At 35.1% G+C, this 21,812-nt stretch overlaps 1 protein-coding gene across 2 annotated transcripts in view; it reads left to right on the plus strand.

Annotated features, from left to right (window-relative positions):
- Positions 1 to 202: 202 nt before the first annotated feature.
- The window catches only part of LOC132273667 (uncharacterized), a 33,674-nt gene continuing 12,064 nt past the window's right edge, over positions 203 to 21,812 (plus strand). For both annotated transcript variants that reach the window (XM_059774666.1, XM_059774667.1), the window contains exons 1-10: positions 203 to 363; positions 4,428 to 5,189; positions 5,378 to 5,463; positions 5,565 to 5,599; positions 5,694 to 5,772; positions 5,904 to 5,982; positions 12,380 to 12,463; positions 12,557 to 12,729; positions 13,138 to 13,194; positions 17,880 to 18,039. In XM_059774666.1, the coding sequence (XP_059630649.1) occupies positions 4,544 to 5,189; positions 5,378 to 5,463; positions 5,565 to 5,599; positions 5,694 to 5,772; positions 5,904 to 5,982; positions 12,380 to 12,463; positions 12,557 to 12,729; positions 13,138 to 13,194; positions 17,880 to 18,039 (1,399 nt within the window). In that variant the 5' untranslated portion in view covers positions 203 to 363; positions 4,428 to 4,543. The remainder of the gene's footprint in view (positions 364 to 4,427; positions 5,190 to 5,377; positions 5,464 to 5,564; positions 5,600 to 5,693; positions 5,773 to 5,903; positions 5,983 to 12,379; positions 12,464 to 12,556; positions 12,730 to 13,137; positions 13,195 to 17,879; positions 18,040 to 21,812) is intronic.

Consider the following 21,812-nt stretch of genomic DNA (forward strand, 5'->3'; position numbering starts at 1 on the left):
ACTTTCTGTCCGACAGAACGAAGGCTTTAAAGTCTTTTTAGGTCACTGTAATTCATATAAGGTAAATTATTATTATTATTATTATTATTTCATGTTTGTAAATGCGTATTTGAGTAAAATATATATTTGGCATTTTTTTCAAAAGAGCCCAATTAATAAGGTCATCTATATATTAACTTTATATGTAATTTTAATAGTAGCGTCAAAATTAACTTTCAAACTCTTCTCTGAATCGACTACACACTGCGTGTTTTTTGAGACCGACAAATCTACAAGAATTCGCTGAAGGCGACAATTTTCTTGCCCTTTTTCCCGGAAAATTACCGTAAAGAATTTCATACTCGATAATAACTGTGCGTTCAGGTTCGTCAATTTGATTTTCTTCTTCGTAATCTGTCTTCACTTCTTTTTTAGAATCTTCCTTCAAGTAATTGAAAAATTCAAGTTTTCTGCTATTTTAGATTTAAATTAAGCAATTATGTATGGGCATGTGAATTAGTTTCAACAAATTACAGTGTCTTATGGAACACCCAAGTTGATTGCTCTGAAAACATAGGATTTCATAAGACACCCAAGTTGATTGCTCTGAAAACATAGGATTTTAATTGTTTAGAGTAGTAGCTTAGTACGATTATCAGATAATAATTCCTTGGAAGTTGGAAAATCAATTGGAGTGGAAATTTATTAAGGACTTTGCAGAGAGTTAGCCGTGGTTGTGGTATTAATTGGGAATATGCTTTTGATTTTTCATCTGCCCAAGTGGGAACTGGTCTAAGGTTCTGGTCACGAATGACTATGGTTTGCGCTAAAATCTAACATTTTCAATTATTTGGCCATAATTTATCTGCTTTATTATCATTTAGCATTAAATGGTTTTGGATTCCATTATTTGAAATGACAATATAAATGGTTTATGGTCAAAATTGGCAGATTGTATTAGGAATGTGGTTTTTTGAGTGATATAATATAATATATAATAGAAAACAAAAGAAAATGAAAAACAAATAAGAAGCAAGAGGGTTTAGAGAAAACAAAATTGTTGAGCAGAAGACAGGAAATGATTTATATAAAAATTAGGCACAAAAGAGAGTGAAAAAACTCTCTCTAAGTTGGGAAAAGATAGCCATAGGTTACTAGTTAGAGAAAATGATATTCTAGAAAGATGGAAAACTTGCTTTTAACATATACTAAATGAAAATTTTACTAGAGAAGAAATTACAAGTAATGACGCTTTGAATAGCCTCATTTATATCCCAACACAAGCCGGGAAGCTCACCCTAGTCACTTGGAGACATGGAGGAAGATTTTCAGCTTGTTGCTTTCTATATTTTGTTATGTGATACGATATGAACCTTACAGGAAATAGTAGAGATAGCACATTATGGATTTCTATGTTGAGCCACTTTATTGTAGAAAAAGGTGGTGCTTCTGTCATTATCTTGCAACCAATGAATTCTAGCTTTTTGAGCAACAAAAACCTCTTCATTAAAAAAGTTTGGAACTGATAACACATTTATAGAGGCATGGAGAATTTTTGGAAATGTAGGAATTGAGTAGCTAACAAAGTTATTCAACAAAATTGTAAAAGAAAGAATGAGTTCAAAATAGAAGGAAAAAAACACTATAGAACCAATTTAGAAAAATAAAGGAGATAATCAAAATTGTTGCAATTATCGTGAAATTAAATTAATGAGCCATACAATGAAATTATGGGGAAGGGTAATTGAAAGATTAAGAAAGAAAACCTCAGTATTCGGAAATCAATTTGGATTTATGATAGGTAGATCCACTGTGGAGGCTATTTACTTAATAAGACATTAGATAGAAGATTGTAGAAGTAAACAAATTTACACATCATTTCATCTTTTGATAAGAAATTTACACATCATTTCATAGACTTGATGGAGACATATGATAGAGTACCAAGGAGTATTATTTTGTGGGATTTACAAAGAAAATAGATCCTTATAGAACTTGTTGGAGAGAAAATTCGCGTAATTTGGAATGACACCGTTTTCCTGCAAAACGACAAGGATGACGTCACTTCGAATGGAACCGGTGTGGTGCCGGCCGAGGAAGCTCCGGTGATCAAGTTAGTGATCAGAGGAAGCTTTTATCTCTTCTAACAACCATTTTGATGGGATGCCCATCTTTATAATCAACGTCCTATTGAAGACATCCTAATTTTCTGTAAATTCGAACTTTAAAAAATATTCAGATTTTATTCAAATAGCCAATGCAGTTATTTTTCCCTATCAGAACTTGTACATCTTATTCATGATAAGTATTGTGAGACAAAGAATGGGGTTCGTACTATTAAGTGTATAGACTAATAATTTTTCTATAAGACTAGAATTACACCAAGAATCAATGTTAAGTCTATATGTATTTTTGATAGTTTTGGATATAATAACAAAGGATATACAAGGAGATATTCCATGCTGTATGTTTACTTATAGAAAAAAAAAAAAAATTCCATGTTGTATGTTGCTTACAATGACAAATACTATTAGATACCTTTTAGGAAGCCTCATCAATAAAATTATAAACATGGTGAAATACGTTAGAAGCAAAAGGTTTTAAAATTAGTAAGACTAAAACAAAATATAGGAAATGTAAGTTCAATTGAGTATCAGAGAATGAGAATATGACTAAAAATTCATGACCAAAGGATTACCCAAAATAATTATTTTTGATATTTGGGATTGATAATACAAAAGGAAGCGGATATAGATGAGGATGTAATCAATAGGATTGGAGCATGTTAGACAAAGTGGAGACAGATTCGTAAGGTCCCATGTGATAAACAAATATCAAATGAGTTAAAAGGAACAAATTCTATAATATGGTTATCGGGCCGACTATATTTTATGGAGCAGAGTGTTGGGCTTTAAAAATGAAACGAAAACAACATACTCATGTAACTGAAATGAGGATGTTGAGATGGATGATATGAGTGACTAAAAGAGATTAGACTTAATAACCAACGTGTAAGGAAAAAAGTATGAGTGATGCTTATAATTGATAAAATAAGAGAAATCAAACTTAGGTGGTACGAGTGTATACAATGTAGATCCATAAATGCACTGAGAAGAAAAGAGAGATTGTTTGCATAGAAGAGGAGTGATGCCTTTGAGTGATAAAATAACAGTTATCAGACTTAGGTGGTACGAATGTGTACAATGTAAATCCATAAATGCACTGATAAGATAAGAAAGATTGTTTGCATAGAAGATAAGAGACAGAGTCCAAACAAAACAACGTTATAGGTGGTATGAATGTGTACAATGTAAATCCATAAATGCACTGATAAGAAAAGAAATATTGTTTACGTAGAAGAAAAGAGACAGAGGCCAACCAAAACAAACATTAGATGAAGTTATTAGAATGATTTGAAAATTTTAAATATATTAGGAAACATGGTTTCTAATGAAAAAGGAGAATTCATCTGGTCAAACCCGTAGGTGGTGATGATGATTAAATGGTTTAGGATTCCAGATTTAATCTCAATTTTTCCCTTTGAGCTGGACTTGATGATGATTAAATGGTTTAGGATTCCAGATTTAATCACAATCTTTCCCTTTGAGCCGGACTTACGAACTTTACGTCTGAATTTTCTTCGAATTCATTTGAGCACCCAGTCTGGATATAAATTCCAAATTAAGGCCAAATGCGAGGCAGTCAAATAATATGTTTTCACTTTTCATGGTTTGAGCCTTTATGCAAGGATGATTTTAGATAAAGATGTGTAAATAAGAGGGAGAATATGATCAATTTGAATCAATTGTGAAAAGTTGGTTTGCATTTGAAAACTGAATAGCTTTTTTTTCCTGTGTTCTTTCAAATATATATTTTTTCTGATATGTGTACAAAAGCTTTGAAGATAGAGAGAGAAAGGTAGTGATAGAAAAAGTGGCATGATAAGGACAAAGTTGGCTCATATGGGTTAAGCATGTGCAATGAAGATAATTGCCTTCTATGCTTTAAAAGGAGACCTATTGTCTCAAAGATGTAGAGGATCGAGGGTGTCTGAGAAAGAACATGAGAGAAAGTCTGGAGTAAATAAATTATCTTGTTTCACTTTAGGATTTGGCTTTTGATAGGGTAATTGGCCAAAATAAATTGATGTATTCTACAGTAGAAATTTGAGCAGCATTTTGTTTGCTGAAGAGTAAAAAATGGGAATAATGCTGACACATTTTCTATGTAATGTTTAATCTAAGCATATCGGTATTTGGGTATTGCTGTATTGTAAGATAGATTGCCCCTAAAAAGTAATTTTAGTTTTAGATAAAAGTTCTACAAAAACATTGAATGCTTTTAATGAGCTAGAAGTGCGTGTTAGAAGTCCTTTCTGTACTTAAATATTCCTATCTAGATGGTTTTAATATATGGAATTAATATTTTGAAGATATGTGCTCATGCAGGTGTTGTGTTCTTTCTTGGCATCTTTGTAACATTCCATTTTCCTTGCCTTCGAATTTGACGTCTTTAATATCGAAGTTGCTATAAACATTTTTGTTATATGTAATATTTGAAGCCCATGGATAACAACTATGATCAGCCACTTCCTCCTGGAGTTCATTCTCTGCCAAATTCTTCACCACTCTCGGCCTCTTCAGGTCCATCCATCCAACACCCTCGGCCTTTTCAGGACTTTGTTAGACCTCACTACCATGCTCACAATTTTGCAAACAATCTTTTTCCTGTTCCTCCCTCCAATGCAACCCTCATTACTCCCTCTCAAAGCTTTTATCCTCATTTCGTTCCACCAGCTCCATATGCTCCTAATTTTTCAGATCAGATCCATAGTAACTTTCAGAATAACAATTTTATCCAACCTATCATTCCATCCTCTCAAACCATCAGACAGGAAGCTCCTGGTTTGGTGGTACCAACAGGGGTTTCACATGGTTTAATGCATTCCCATGTGAATTGTGATGGTTCTCAACCACAACCAGAAAGCTTTAAAGGTGGAGGACACCAAACTTTTCCGCAATTAGCTGAACCAAATGTTCCTACCAAACAAACGAAGGAAGCAGATCCTGATGGGGAAATAAATCATAGAAGCAAATCTGGAGAAAAGAAGTGCTCTGAACCATTTAGTGCACATCAAAATGGGTTGTCAACTGCAAAACAAAATGGTGCGAACATCTCCGACCAACAACCAGGAAAACAAAATAAGATGGGTAAGTGAATGCCGCAGCAGAACAATGACCAAAAATGTCAAGGAAGATCAACTAATGTGATATTTAATAGCTATTTTCATGGATAAGATAGAGAAAAATTGCTCCACTATTTTTATTTTTAAAATTTCTGGTCAACTTGTTATCAACCTAGTGATTGTCTTTGGCAAAATGAATATAAATTGCAACAGATGGTCCTGATGTATCTGCTAGCTACCTGATGGAAAGTGGCCATGATATTGAAACTGCTGCTCAGGACGCTGTGCTGCGTGAACAAGTATGTCTTTAAAAGAATGTGCATTGTTACATATCACATGTTTCATTTCTTTCTTTCTTTTTGATTGATGTAAATGATGTATCTTTGTCTGAAACTCCCAGGAAATCGCCACACAAAAAATTATACATAGTCAAAGGTAAGTTTGATTTGCTTTCAATTTATTAGTCTTGATTCAACTAATGTTGAATCTACAAGAAAGTATTTCTATACGTGTAATTTTATGATTTTAGGCAAGCAAGAAGTGCAAGTGGACCTCCTGATGATAGTACAGACATTTTCTCAGGACGTCATGAGCCGAATGCGTTAAAGGCGTGTAACCTATCTGATGACATCGGACTTCTTCGAAATTTCTCTTTTCTTTCTACAAGGACTCACTGGTTGCCATTTTATTTTTTTATTCTGATATAAAATATTTGAATTCGTGCTTTTGATATATACAGGAGCATCTGCTGAAGATGACCACGGAGCATCGTGCAGAAATGGCATTAAAGCGTGGCAAGTCTACCCTTCCTGAAGAAGGTTAGTCATTTACTTGTTTTATTTAACATTATATTGTTCTTATGAATCTTATCTATACATAAAGAGTTTAGCATGACTAACTATTATTCTTTATAGTAATATGTTGGTGGAACTTCTCCTGAAGGAGGCTTTTTATTATACTGTTATCCTTTTCTTTTTGTTGTTGGTTTTGTTTTGTTTTGTTTTTGTTTTTTGTTGATAAGTAAGTTTGAGAAGTTTATTAAAACTATGACAAAAGCCAAATTACAAATGTCCAATGGGCATACCCTCGGCAAAGTCAATTCATGACAATCTCAGTACCACCAAGTTTTTGATAACCATCAGAGAACCCAACCAAAATAAAAAAAATTGATGACAAAACAAATACAGAATCTTAACAAGCAAAAGCCTAGAAAAAAGGGTATTCCTATCAGAAACTTGTAGCCAACACCTTTCTTCATGCAATCATCCCAGCAGGTGTGAACAAAACTATCCCTAAACAGAATGGGGAGTCAGCAGCACAGATAAGAGGATAAGCAGCAGCAGAAAACCATACCCTTTGTAGCAGTAGTTACAATAAGAGCATTTTGCAGCAAACTGGGCAACAAAAATTCTCAACATACTCAGGTAAAGCGCAAGATAGAAACCCCAATTAGTCAGAGATGGAAACCAGAGTAGTCCAATAATACATGAGTGAACTCTGACCATAAAGAATTCAGAATCCTCTCCCTACAAAATACACAACTCAGATTGTTGGCTATGCCCATGAAAAGTAACCTCTGCTGAATCACAATTTGATTTTGAATTGCTAACCAAAGAATAAATGAGTTTTTGTACCAAGGAACTTTGGGCTGTTTTGGTCTAATTCTATCCCAAGCTGATTTAATAGTGAAAGTTCCATTAGTAGGGATCCAAGAGAGTGATGATGCTTGCTAGGAAAGTTCTATTAGTAGGGATCCAAAATAGTTGATGAAGCCAATTTTTCCACAAAAGAATAAAAGTGGCGCTCTCTTTAGAAAGTTAATGAAGAAGCAGGGAATCCTGTAGTGTTCTATTATTTCTGATCTACAGGTTCTTACCTCTAAAGGAGCTCTCACCGGAAAGCACGGATGTGGGTATGGAACAAACTCTAAATCCGTGATACTTGGCCAACTCTGGAATTTTTGGAACATTCTCTTTTTAAATTGTGAAACCTGGGACTTTGTATAATATCAAAGTTCATTGGATGATTCTCTATTGTAAATGGTCAGCATGACCTGCAACATGTAAATGAGTAACCACTACTGGCCCAGTTCCAGTTAGGAAACAACCACGTCCTTTCCTCATGAAATTTTGGAGCTCATATAGTATTTCCCCAATCTCTAAAAGATAGAATGTGGGAAGTAGATTGTCTATCGTCTTTAATGATTAATGCTTTGTCTTATTTCAAGAGAGGTTGCTTTATGGTCATGGAAAGATGTGCAATCTAGACTTGGCTTTTTTTTATTGAATTAGCAGTGTTAGAGAACCTTACTTAAAGGGGAATAGTGAACTTCCTGTTACAAGTTTAGACCATCTGACCTGCCAAGCGGGGTAAGTTCTGCTTTTAAGATAAGATTTTTGTTGCTAGAAATTGCGATTTTAAACTGAAGTTCCTATTTAGTCATACATTTTGCAGTGAAGTTAAGACAATTTGAATAACTTATACCCTTTGCAGTGAAGTTAAGTTAATGTTAATAAAGACACAGTAATGTCAATGGAATATATATTCTTAGAACTGATTATTGGTTTTGATATTTTCTTTTTTAATGAGTAGCCCATCATGTTGTCAAGGAATGGTCTGGCTTGGTTTTTGATATTTGGAGTGCATGAAGCATTTTCTTGCACCACTAATAAATATTATTGTTGAAATGGTGATAAAGAGAGGAAGGAAGAGAATACTGTTTTGGAATTTCTTGAGAGTTCTTTGACCTCTCTCATTGTTATATACATATCTAACACTACAACAACCACCACCAAGCCTTTTCTCAATTATTTGGGGTCGGCTAATATATAACACTAATTTAGTACTACAATGAAATGACTAACATGCCCCTTATACACTCATATACACTATATTCTTACTTATCAAAAAAAAAAAAAAAAAAAAAAAAACCAAACTTAATATACACTACGTTTTAACAAAAAAAAAAATCCCTGGAAGTTTAAGCAATATAATAAAGGAATAGGGGAAATGTAAAAATGGCCTGAGGGAGGCCCAAAAGATTAAGTAAGCATCACCTGAAAGCAAAATACATGAAACGGCTAAGAAGCCTAACAAGCCCCAAAAGAGACAACAAGGTCCAATTCTCATTGAGCCCAACAGCAGAGACTTTGCCCTTGTAACTGAAACAGAAAAAAGGGAAATTCCCAATCTATATCCAACGACCACACAAGGAGGAGCAAGAGGGCTCTTACTGCATGACTTCAGGAGTTTTAACTTCTACTTGAAAACAATGGCTAGATGTAGATGGTTGTGTTGCTTTTGAAGTCAAAATTATAAATTAGTTTTGTTTATTTTCTTTGGGTTCCTTTTCATTTTCTTTTTTGGTGTTTACATTTGTCCTGTCTTAACCTTTTCAATAAGAAATAATGTCAAAACAAGTAATAGTACAACCTTTTATACCATCTGATTAATCCTATTCCAAGATGATGGCAAATAGAACAAGTGAAGGATTGATCTGCATATAGAGTAGAGGTTAGAAAGTATTGTGAGTTGCGTGGTGTAGAAGTGGTGTGAAAGGTTTGATCTAATATTAAAAGACCTAGAGGGGGGTGAATAGGTGAAACTTGCTCTGTTGATGGATTTTTAAATTATTTTAGTTTTACCCAACTAAAATAAAAAACCATTCACAAAAAGCAGTATATAAAGTAACTGAGAGATAACAGTAGGAATTTTTTACGTGGAAACTTGAAGGAAAAAACCACAGAAATCTAGATGTCTCTGGCGAAACCACTCCACTATCTCGAAGAAGTGTTACACAAACTCTGTCTCAGGCTCACATCCACTCAAGAACTAGTTCCTGAACATCCCAGGCTGATTTCTGCGACTTTTCATCCAGTTACTCCTCAGTTCTTGCAGAAGGGTTGCTAGAAGAACTCGAATGAACACTCTGTTCACTTTGTAGTGATCAAATCACCTTCCTCACAATCAGAAAGATGAAGGGAAAAACAAATCCTACTGTTTTGACTGAAAAAAGATGATCTGTACATAAAGTCTGTATTGCCGATCAGATTAAGAACATCACCCTAAAATCACTCACATGTAATAGTGTGTGCTCTCTAATAAAGAAAAACAAACAGAAAAATCCATGGTTATTTTCCCGTAAAAAAAAACTTCGCCTGTGAAAAATAATAAATCTATTGTACACGTGCAGTGCTGCCGTGCTGGAGCAAAGAGGTTTTTTTTTTTTTTTTTTTTTTTATAGACAAGAGAGTCCAAGTAAAAGTGTTCAACATTCTATTGGACATCTCAAGTAATTTAGTTGGGAAAGGAAATCAAAACTTTATCAAAAAGGTAAAGTTCCATACCTGTTAGGACTAATGCAACTGGTTGGCAAATTCCCAACCGGTTAGTCTGTGCAGGGAAACCAAAAGTGCAGCTCCTGAGATTAGTTCAATTGGTTGGTGGAGAGTCCAACTGGTTGGACTTTGAGATATGTTTGTATATATATAGGGGAAAGTGCAAAAAACACCCCCGCAATATACAGAATGTGCAAATAGCACCCTGTAGTTCAATAAACCCCCTACATTTTTCAATTTGTGCAAATAAGGACAATTTATCAATTTAGTCTCTGAAATGTCTAAAATACCCTAACAACAAAAAAACAAATTGTCCGAAAAGGACATTCCTTAAAACTGGCTGATTTCAACTCTCTCTCTTCGATTATTCTCTCTCTTCGTCCTCTATTCCTCATTTTCTTTGGCCTCTTTCTGAACTGCAACGTAGTCCAAACTTTGAATACAACTACTACATCACTCCAAATTGAAATACTTGTATCTCTACCGACTTCTTCTCACACTCATCACTGCCATATTCATTTTCAGCCATTGAATCTTCAGTTTTCGACGTCATCACCCAAGGGAGCTGCCAATTCATAACTCTGACTTCACTCTCTCTGTCTCCCTTCGATCCTGTCATCATTCTCTCTCTTATTTTACTTTCCCGTCCAAATGTTTATTTTTTGGTTAGAAAACATAAAAACAAGGGCGGGTGATCTCTTTCTAATTTTTGGATTAGGGCTTGACTTGTTGGGTCACAACTATAAGTAATTTTATTATATGACTTGATGGGTCTCTAAGAAGCCCTAATTGTTCTTTGCATGCAAAGCAGATCAAAGTCGTTTTCTGGGTCTTTTCCTCCAATTAAGACTCAAGTGGTGAAGTTCTTTGAGCGGATTTTCTGGGTTTCTTGTAAAGTTTAACAAGTCTATGGAAATATATGTGTGTGTGTATAACAAGCTTCATTCTATTGTTTGTCCTTAGTAGTAGCAGAGTGTTTGTATACTTTATGCTATATTGTTTGGAGCCATTTGGTAAATGCAGTTAGTAATCTGTTGAATATCATGGGGTTCGACTTGGATTTACATCTTAGTATTTTGGGAGTCTCCTTGAAAACTGTACTCCAGTTGGTAAACTAGCATGTGGGTCTGCTTTAAATTGTGCATTTGATAAGGTTGTGGAAGAGGACTCTACCACAACTGCTGCTACTAAAACTACTACACCTCCTTTAGTGCATTTGATAAGGTTGTTTAGTTCCTTCATTTCTGGTTCAAATTATTCTTTTTTTTTTTTTTTTTTTTTTCCCTTCCCTCTTGTGCTCCTTCTTCTTTATGGATTATATGGTGAATTCTGTGGCTTTCTTGATCAAATGCCAATTGAGTCTTGACATGTCTATTCTGTGAATGGTTTTGCTAAAATTGGAACTGGGTTGTTTTTTTCATCAATCATTAAGTCCTATTTATAAGATTAAGAAACAAATTGATGATCATGTTTGGGTTTTGATTCTCTCGCTTCTCTTTATTTGCTCAAATTCTCTTATTTATTAATTGTTGGAATATATACATATATGTTGTGTGTGTGTGTGTGTATCTGTGTGTGTGTGTTAGTGTAATCTGTGTGAACTTTTAAAATATTAGAGAGAGAAAAGAGAATGGAGAGAGATTTGTAGAGAGAGAAATAGATACGGATGAGAGAGAGTGTAGACGTCGGGGAGAGAGAAAAAATGGTTATTCATCGCGAAAGAGAGAAATAGAGGTATCCAAAATTCACACAACTGTGTAAAATATATTGAAGTTTGTAAGGGGTATTATGGGCATTTAAAAGGGTATTTTGGGGTTTTAAGAGAATATTTTGGTCAAAATTGATCATAGGGGGCAATTTGCTCTAAATGTTGATAATACAGGGATTTAGATGCACAAAATAAAAAGTAGGGGTGATTCTTGCAAATTTTGTATATAGCGAGGGTTTTTTTTGCACTAGACCATATATATGAATAAAATTAGTAATGATGGCAATTCAAAAGGAAAAAGCATTAAGTATGATCATTATTACTTTTAAAAGATGTTTTTATTTAAACCAATATGCATCAAATCTCTCAAAAGGCATGTGGGTATATACATGTGAACCAAGGAAGGTTCAAAAGGTTGGTGTATCCCCAACCGGTTGAACTCTGTAGGTCTCGGTACTGAGACCTGCTGGACCGGTTGGGGAATCCCCAACCGGTTGAACTTCTAAAAAAAATAATTTTAAAAAAAAAAAAAAAAAAAAAGACGTTTTTGAAGATAAAATTAAATTTAACCATAAAAATAAATTTAAAAAGCTTTTCAATTTTCCAAAGTATTAGTCCAACTCCAACCAACTAAAGTGCACAGTGTCCTTGCTCACATACCTGTACTAAATGATGTTCTCATCGCATCCACGGCATCCATGCACTTGTTGTTCAACTCCATTTATAAGACACAAATTAAAACAAAAATTACAACTCGATCAATTCAGGTTTTGACACTGAAATTTGCCAACTAAATTTTTTCTCACAAGTACATGTACAGATTCCTTACCAGTCCACTCATAAATGTACCTACTTTATGTTAACATTTAGGACTGTCGAATTGTCCTGATGCATGCTGCAGTGCATGACTATTGATAGTCTGATATGTATATTGTCATGTGAAATTTGGCACATGAGCAGTACCTCGATAAAGGTCTCCAGGCTAAAATTATAGTTTGTAACTTCCATGAGTTCCTGCCTCTATAGCTATACTTCCAAATCAACAATAATTATAATTCAAGGAACAAAGTCAATAATCCTTTTGTCCATAATATATATATAATTTGGTTTTATATAAGAATGCCGTCTCACTTCATGGGAAGAAATGCTAAGTCTATGCTTTGATATTAGGCAATATGGAAATTGGAAATGGATATGGTGTTCCCGGTGGAGGTGCTTATTATGGTGCTTCAAGGCCTAATACCGACACTCCCAGTAAGTCTACCAGATACTATGTTTAATTCTCTTTTTATCAATTTTGGGTATCTTCTAAAGTAGGTTATCTTTTCATATGTTCTAATATTTCAGGGAAACCTGGAGTTGGTGGTCATGAAACAGGCCTGAAAAGACCTGAGCTTGATGGGGAGTTGGATCAGAAGCCTGTGGATAAGGGGTTGCCTGAGTACCTTAAGCAGAAGCTAAAAGCAAGGGGTATTCTAAAAGATGACTTGGCCAAAAAGGATCCTGCTATCTTTGATAATGCAAGTTGACCTCTTATCGATCTTTCTTCTCTTCCTTTTTCCCAACTGTTTGCCTTGGCGTTTTGGATGGTCCTGTGGAACTAATCTTCAACGTAGAGTGTTTATTCTTGGATTATAATACTCTTGACTGTAGACAAGTTGTGATCAGTCGACTATTATATAAGCACATTATTAAAAAATCTCAGAATTCCTTTGTTGTTAACCCAAAATTTTTCTCTGTGGTGTCAACCTTATTATTATTATTATTTTTTTTTATTTTTTATTTTTTTATTTTTTATTTTTTTGTTTCTGTTTTTTGGGGATCTCTTTGTCACTTTCGAACTTTGCCACTTTCATATTATCTACGTGTCTGCTTGTCAATCTATCCTCTTCTATTACTTCGTTAATAGTCCCCTTGCAACTTTACAGAAGTCGGAGGCTCAATCACCTCAAACCACGGAGCTAGGAAAATTGCGTCAGGGATGGGTATGTATTAGTTGCTATTACTGTTATTTGTTCAACTAGACTTTCATGGTAAGTACGGAATCTTCAATTTTCTAAACAGGTTGGAATAGGCATTGTGGTTGTGTTATGAATGTTTGCATTTTGACTTGTGTTTATTGAATGTTCTTTACAATTGCTTTTTCTTAATATGAACCTAAAAAAAGTTTTGCTAATCAAGTTTAAGATGCTTGAAATGTGAGTTGGAAATAGTGGGGGAAAAGGAACATGAAATTCTATTTGAAATTTTTTTTATTTTATTTGTGTTTGCTTGAAACTTGGAGGGGCCATTGCTTGGTGCAATGGTACAAAATCTAACTGACCAGCGTGAGGACAGGTTTGGTTCTGAGAGCAGCTACTTTCTATGAAATAATGCTAAAGCATAGTTGTTAAAGGTTCTCCTAGGCTCCAAAAAGGCCCCAGGCTCAGCTAGAGCTAGAGCTAGAGCGCTTCGACCTACTGTAGCCAGACATGTTCAGTTAGGCTCACACAAAGCCCTCAGACTCACACTTTTTATTGTTTGATTCTGAATATTTATAATAATATGCATTTAAACTTTACATGGTTATAGTTTATTATTATTTCACATTTGTAATCACATTTAATTTGGTAAATGCATATGCATATGAAAGGATTTATGCACATTAATGTACCTGATCCCTTCATTGATATGCCAAAGGCTTTTTTTTTTTTTTTTTTTTTTCTAGAATTTTTGTTAGTTGTGTTGCATTTCTTGAATTTGTTTATTGTACATTGATTTGATTGAATTTGTATGCAAATTGAATATATATATATATATATATATATATATATGTATGTATGTATGTTGCTTTTGCTAATCTATTGATTGATATGTTGAAAACTCATTCATTTTAATATTAACTAGTTTGTGTTGCACAATTTAATTTTTTATTTTTATTTTTATTTTATATACTTGTATTTAATAGGCATTATTATTACACATGCACCTTACTTTGATCAAGCTTGTGCCTTATATTGCGACTTGCGCTTAAGCTCCAGAAGACCTGTGGTGCCTTGAGCCTTTAAACAGCTATATGCTAAAGATTAGGTCCATATCCAGTCTTCCGCTCCTAGTACCTTGCGGAGGAGTCGAACCTTAGACCTGATGGCATCAGAGCCAAGTGACACACCCACTTGAGCCAACCCCTTGGAACATGGCAAAGTCAGATATCAAACATCTGTTCTAATGCATGAAGAAATATGAAATGTTTGAGAATCTTAAAAGAAAATCATCACCAGAGACATGCAAAATGAGATCTAAAGGTACTTTACTGTAGTATAAGTGCATTTAAGGCTCCATCAGGTTGTCCAACAGGTCACGTGGGTGGTCATTTGATGCTCCATTTGATGTTTAGGGTGTCATGTGGGACAGTGATTCTCAAGAAAAGTAAACTAAAGTAACATGGGAAAGTATTAGTATTCCCGACAAATGTAGGAGTATTGTTTGAGTTCTACAGTAGTTCAGTAGTGCAAGTGTAACATTGACTACACTATTTTTATCTAGGAGATTTTGTGTCTTTTCTCCTTTCTATATTAATTATGACATGGGTTAAAATTGGAGTAGTTTAACAGCTAGGATTTTATTTTACTATGCCTTCTGGTATTCTCTCAGTGTAAATAGAAGTTTATCAACATTGTAAAGAAACTTTTGCTTATTTACAAATTCCAACTTTGGCTATTTTTTTCTTTTGATAATGTTAGGGTTTGCTTGGTTAACACCTTTGTAGAAGGTTTTTCTTTTATTTATTCCCTCTAAGAAACTCAGGTGTTGATGAAGTTGAACAATTTTTCATCATCTTGCCTCTTGATTGCACCAATTAGAACTAAAATCTCATGGTAATTTTCATGTAAGTTTCCATTTACAATAGCACTTTGTCAAATGATTTTTTGAGGTCACATACATGGAAGATGTATCATATAGATTTCTATGTGGAGTTGCTTTAGAATATGATTAAATAGAACTTAATGTTTTGTGGATGATCCATACATTTCATTACATTTTGACTCGATGCAAAAATAGTTCGACTTAGTGACTTAGTTTTCCTACATTACTCGAGAAAAAATGATTCTTCTCTGTTGCAACACAAACAGGTTTGTTGTGAATCCATATAATATTTAAGACGTTGACACGACAGGATTGCTTTAACTTTGTCAATTAGACTCTACTATAACGGATTTGATGAGTATTTGCATGCACACTGAGTTAATTTGGAATGGATTTCAAATATTAGAGAGCAATGCCTAGAACAACGGTAAAAGATTTGGGTTTTAGGTGCCGGAATGCATATTTGACTATGAGGTTTTTTGCTGCCTTTTAACAGGGCCTTTTTAGGTAAGTGGTTATGGAGGTTTGGTATTGAGCGGGATAGGTTGTGGAGGAGGGTTATCTTGTGTTGTTTTGGTTTGGGTTGGGGGGGGGAGGGGGGGGGGGTTGGTGTCTCTTCCTGGAGGCGTTGGTGTTTGGAAAGCTATTCGGAAGGGATGGAATGAGTTTTCTAAACATATCAGATTCAGAGTTCATGATGGTACGGAGATTCAGTTTTGGGAGGATTTGTGGTCTGGAGATCACACTTTAGCATGTTCTTTCCCCGGACTCTTTAGGATTGCGGCTAATAGGTATGCCTCGGTGGCTGACTCCTATCGCCTTGATAGCGGGAGACCGGTTTGGGACGTGCTTTTTTAGCAATCCTTTCAGGACTGGGAGATGGATGACGTCTTTGGTTTTTTTAGAGTTTTTGTTCAGCCAAGTGATCCGTGGCAAACTAAGGCGCCGTTGAAAGTGACATTGTTTGCTTGGACGGTCGTGTGGGGTAAAATATTGATGTTGGATAATTTGAGAAGGAGAAATCATATCACGGTGAACTGGTGTTGCATGTGTAAGTGTAATGGAGAGTCGGTTGACCATCTTCTTTTGCATTGTTCAGTAGTGGTTGACTATTGGAATCTCTTGTTAGGCCTCTTTGGAGTTTACTGGGTCATGCCTAGATCTACGAGAGGTCTGATGGATTTATGGAGAGGGGGTTGGGTGGGAGCATAGGCTACAGGGTTTTGTAGGATGGCGCCCGTGTGTCTTTGGTGGTGTCGGTGGAGGGAGCGGAATAAAAGATCCTTTGAAGGAGAGAAATCTTAGGTCATTGTTCTTTATCAAAAAAAAAAAAAAAAAAAAAACCTCCCCGCCCACTGTTGCAACATGAATTACTTTGTTTTGCATCTATTTAATCGTTAGACATTGAGACAATCACTAGGGGTGGATTGGTTTCAAGTTTCAACTTGGTTAATTATATTTTAGTTTGTTAAGTTATGAATATTTATAGGCACCTTGAATTGATGGGAACAGACTATGAATATTATGTACCAGACACTGAATATAAGACAATTACTCCAAAGCTCGGGCTTCGGTATGATGGCAGACACTATACAAATGGAACAGGAGGCTAGGTCTGTAATAAGTCCAACCCCTCCTCCATTAATGCAACCATCTTGATTTTGACCCTTTTTGGACTTGACCATGGAGTTTGTAAGATGCATTTCCCAAGATGAGAGGAAAAGCTGTGATATTTTCCTATTCATGCCATATGGGTATGTTGCAGTTCTTGAAAACATCATGGGCAAGGTATCCCTCCCCAATCATGGTCAATCAAACTGCCTCATGGCCGTGAAACTGAGATGTGAAGTATCTACTTATAATGTTCTGTGCACCAAGCTCATGTCAGGTTGAGCTTCCCAATATTGCCCACACCTGGGCAAGCAGACCACACCGGGATGAGTAGTGTATCCTTTCCTTCATCCAGTTACTTGATGCTAAGGTGGCCTGATTGACCCTTCCCTGTTATAGCTTTTTTTTTTTTTTTTTTATTCCCCCTCTGCCAATCTGCATGCGTGCGGTCACATTATTGATCTTCTTTTAGCTTGATTACCCATAAGGGCCAACTCACAGGACATGCTTGTTGTTCAATAAGTCCTATTCATCACCTCCTTGAGGTACCTTATGCCATATCTGTATGACACTCACATGCTGCCTCGTGTCACTGTTCTATTGACCAACATGTCATAGAATAACTGGCTATTTGAAGAGGGAAGTGTAGAAGTTTTGCATTTGAAGAAAAAGAAGCTGTTGGTAAAACTTTTGCAAGATATGATATGTTTTAAAAGTGTGTGCATCTTTTAAATGCTGGTGGGTTCCCAGAATTTTGATTATTTTAATAGAAAAATGCAAAGATGCTGTCAACTTCATCTTTCTTTATATCCATATCAGGAACTTAAAATTTTTGTTCTTTAAACTTTTTGTCAGAATGTTTAAAGTTTGAAATTAATATTTTATGAGATTTGGTTTTTCTTTTTCTATTTTGATTTGCACAGGTTTGTGTGATTACATGCTTAATCTTAATATAGTTTGTTGCTTTACTGCTCTAGTCTTGTTTCTTAATTAATTTCACTTTGAAATTGATGGTGTGACGGCTATAAGATAACTTCGTTTCTATTTTTGGATGGGTGGAGAGATGTCATTGGCTGAGTTGTAATTTTTTTCTCTTCCAGAAGTGAAAATTGTAATTTTCTTTATTCCAAATTAGCTCTTATGTATTTTTGTTATTTACATGGATTGTCTTTACTTGCTATTTTTTCATATTGCTATTATAATTCTGATTTAGATCGAATCAAAGGACCCTGCAAGTGGTGCTCCATATTATTATAATGAAAATTCTGGGAAAAGTCAGTGGGAAAGACCTGTTGAGACGGCTGTTAACACAGAGCCCCCATCTCATATAACTCTTCCGGAAGATTGGCTGGAGGCACTGGATGAAACATCAGGTAAAACATATACATCATTATCTTTCCTACTATATTTTTGGAGCACAGAATATGAAAAATTAAATGAAAGAACACAGATTATTGCATTTTACTGTTGTGGGAAGACCAAGCAATTCTTTGGAGATGGTTCGGGGGTTATGCATTTTTATTTGGTGATGCTGATAAGAACTGATATAGATCAATAGGAAAGCTAAGTGCTACAAAAGCCTTTCAATTAATTCGTATCCAGTCAACCTGCTCTTTTGAAGTTGGGTCTTCTGTCAGTCAAAATTCTGAGGGAATGATTTTAAGAGAAAATACTTTTATTTTTATTTTTTTAATCACTTTCAAGTTGTATAAAACCAATGGGCATCATATTTTACTTTTCTTGTTACTTACTAGGAAGGTGGTATATGATCATACTGGCAATTTCTCAAGGCACTAAAAGGTGGTGTTATGATCCTATGTCATATTTCTTGGTTAGGGAATCAGAGATACAGAAGAAAACAAACGCAGTGGGGGAATTCCTTGATTTGCAAAGAGTGATATGGGAATGATGCAAGGGCCTGGATGTTCTTTCACCATGAAAAAGATAAGTTGCTAGTTAAACCATCAAATTAGATGCCAAAACAACCAACAGTTGAAGCTTGACCAGAAGAAAAGGAAGTAATATAAACAACATAAGTCATTGACAATTTAATCATGTATCTAAAAATAAAAAATAGAGTGAGAAAATTCTACAAGGGTCATCAGAGCCGTGGCTGATCAATCTTTCTAAGGAGGTATGAAGTTGATAGAGCAAACTATGGGGGGCTAGTTTAACTAAAAGTTGAGTGATCGGTTCATCAACAGGACCAGGTTTGTGTTTCTATGTCTTTGTGCTTTATAGAGACTCAATGAATTGGTTTCACTGTTTAGCCTTGTGATTTGCCATCTGATAATTAAAAAACCAATTTTGGAGAGGAAAAGAGAGATGGATCTGGGAGGGAATGGGGGAAAGGAGGAATAAGGGAGGCCAGAAAATTTGTTGGGTTGATAGTTCATATTAGTAGTATGGGTACGATGATAATATTTTATTCTGGTATTTATGCAAGTCTAATTAAATCTTTATTTTTGTTTGGTGCTGGGAGTAAAGCAAGTTATGAGCTTATGGTTGACATGTAGGATGTACCTCATCTCATAAGGCCTAAGCAAGATATGGTGGACATGTAGGATGTACCTCAATCTTGGAGAAGATCTCATAAGGCCTTCATGGGCACCAGATAAAATGATATAGGTTTGTGTTTCACCTAGAAAAATGTGACATTCCTACGTTAGAAGTCTGTTAAAACTGACTGAGGTATGCATGAACTGTCGGTGTGTGCTTAGATATCAGATTCTCCTACTCCCCTGAATCTTAGGACATGGGAACATGCTGAATGAAATTTCCATTTTTTTTCCCATTTCCACCTTTTGGTGAAATGAAGCTTCCTTGTAATGTAGGTTGTTACATTTAGTTACTTCACTTCTTTTATGGCATTTATATAATAGGTATTTTAGGCATTCTCTTTAGAACTAAGAATGAGTTTGTGAATTCCCTTATTTGGTTGTGTATATCTGACATTAGACATGTTGGACATGTACCAATACTCTAACTCATGTAATGTCATGTTTGGGCTAGTTACTTTAATTTAAATTGTTTATTTGACATAGGGAATTATAAAAGTTAATTATTATTTTTTTTCCCTATTGGGTAGTGAAGTAAATTACATTATTTAAAGCTGCATGATTATATTTTACCTCGATTGAGTAGTGAAGTAAATTACATTCTTTTAGTTACCCGAACTGCTTTCTATACTGTATGGCTCTACAGTTGGTTCATATTTTAGCCTTAGTTTCCCTACAGCCTCAGTTAATCCGCATGCTATCATATCTTTCTTTATTGACTCTAACCATGTTAACTATGGTTTTCCTCTTCCCCTAGTATTACCCTCAATGTGGACTGTGTCACTTTTCCCAACCGGTGCACTTAAAGGTCTTCTTTGCACATGTCCAAACCATCTTAACTGATTTTATCACCAATTGGTACACTCCAACCATCTCCCAAATGTGATCATTTCTGATTCTATCATTTCTAGTCTTACCGCACATCCATTCAACATTCGTCCTCTTATGCAAACATCGTCTTGCTCAATCGCATCTTGTCTTGCATACATCACTTCACCATCTTGCCCTTTTTTACGGTCTTCATTATCTTCCTACTTTTTTGCACCAGCTACTTCTCATTTGGAATACAGTGCGAAGAAATGGTAAGAATAGGCTTAGTTTTGGACACCTGAACTCAAAACATCATTTTGAATATGAAGATCCATGAAATTTAGTGAAATCTTCTCAGTGCATTAGTCACGGCTATAGTTAGAAGGGAAGGATATGATAGCATGTGGATTGACTGTGGCTATGGCCTTAATAAATAGAGCGGAATGGAAACATAGGATTCATGTAATCCCAGGTAGTTAGGAAAAAGGCTTGGTTGTTGTTGTTGTTGCATCTCAGTGCACTAGTCCTGACCTCTTTGATGGGGCCTTTGGACGTTTCTTCAAAGTAGGAACTTATATCTCTTTATGATTCCTTAATTTGTTTGGAAACTTGGTATGGCTGTCTCAAAAATTGTGATACAGCCATCTCTCTTGATATTTAGTTCAGTGTATCACTTTATCATTATCTTGAAATCCTCTTTATATTGATTTGTTTTCATAGGTAATAGAGGAGATTGTAGAGTTTTTGGACTCCTTGAGAGTGTAGAGGCCCTATTTGGTCTTGTGTAGTTCTCTTGGGATGCGTTCCCCTTTTGAGTGCCTTTTATACAATTTTACTTATCAAAAATAAATAAATAAATAAAATAAAAAAATCACCTTTTCTTTTTCATGCAAAAGAAGACATTACTGGAAATTATTCGACCTTAACTGTGAAACTGTGTTTTCACTAGACTTCATTTCTTTCTTCGCTGATTCCTTCCTGCACGGTAACATTTACACATCGGCCAGGACAGGAGATTGCTCGGCCATGTTGGGTATCGGGCAGCCTAACCGAATCCAAATTTTTTTTAGTGTGTTTGAGCTAATCGAAATAATTTTCTTCTGCCTTAAGAACCTGACTGATCCCCTTGTTTCTTATCCTGAAGATGATGACAAGTTTGTGGGGCTTGAGGACCTCATACCTATCCTACCACAGTTGTCACTCTTAATTAGATTTTTGTCATTCTTAATTCTGTTTTAACTATATTATTTGTTTAGTCCTTAGTGTTCTTGATCGACGGATCGATTATCAATTATAAATCAACCCATTTGCAATAGCACAAATCATTGTAAAATAGGCCTATTGGTCGGGTAAGTCGAACCACTGGGACTGCTAGTCTATGGCAAACTAAGTATCTAGAATCTTTTTAGAATGATAAGGGGGTTTATAGAGGATTTGTTGGATTGTCACTAAAACTAAGAATGTGAAGTTCATAAAATAAAAGCTTGCGAGAATTAAAAGAGATAAATTACGAGTAAAGAAAACTAGGGAAGTGAATCTGCCTCCATCCCTATACACATGCTAGATTAGAACTAATTTAGGGGAAAAACAATATATAATGGTCAAGAATTATATAGCAACACATGGTTGCCATATAATTAACAAGAAGTACATTGAATCATAAACAAGAATAATCCATCAAAGGTGAATATGTTTAGACTACCTAAACTAGAGTGCAGCTTAAACACACTTACTTAAATGAAAGATTATCAAACCCTTGATAAAATATTGAAGCACAT

Source organism: Cornus florida, unplaced genomic scaffold (assembly GCF_030987335.1).
Source record: "Cornus florida cultivar Cherokee Brave unplaced genomic scaffold, ASM3098733v1 CherokeeBrave_3.0.0_Hap2_Chr09, whole genome shotgun sequence".
NCBI classification, from domain to species: Eukaryota; Viridiplantae; Streptophyta; class Magnoliopsida; order Cornales; family Cornaceae; genus Cornus; species Cornus florida.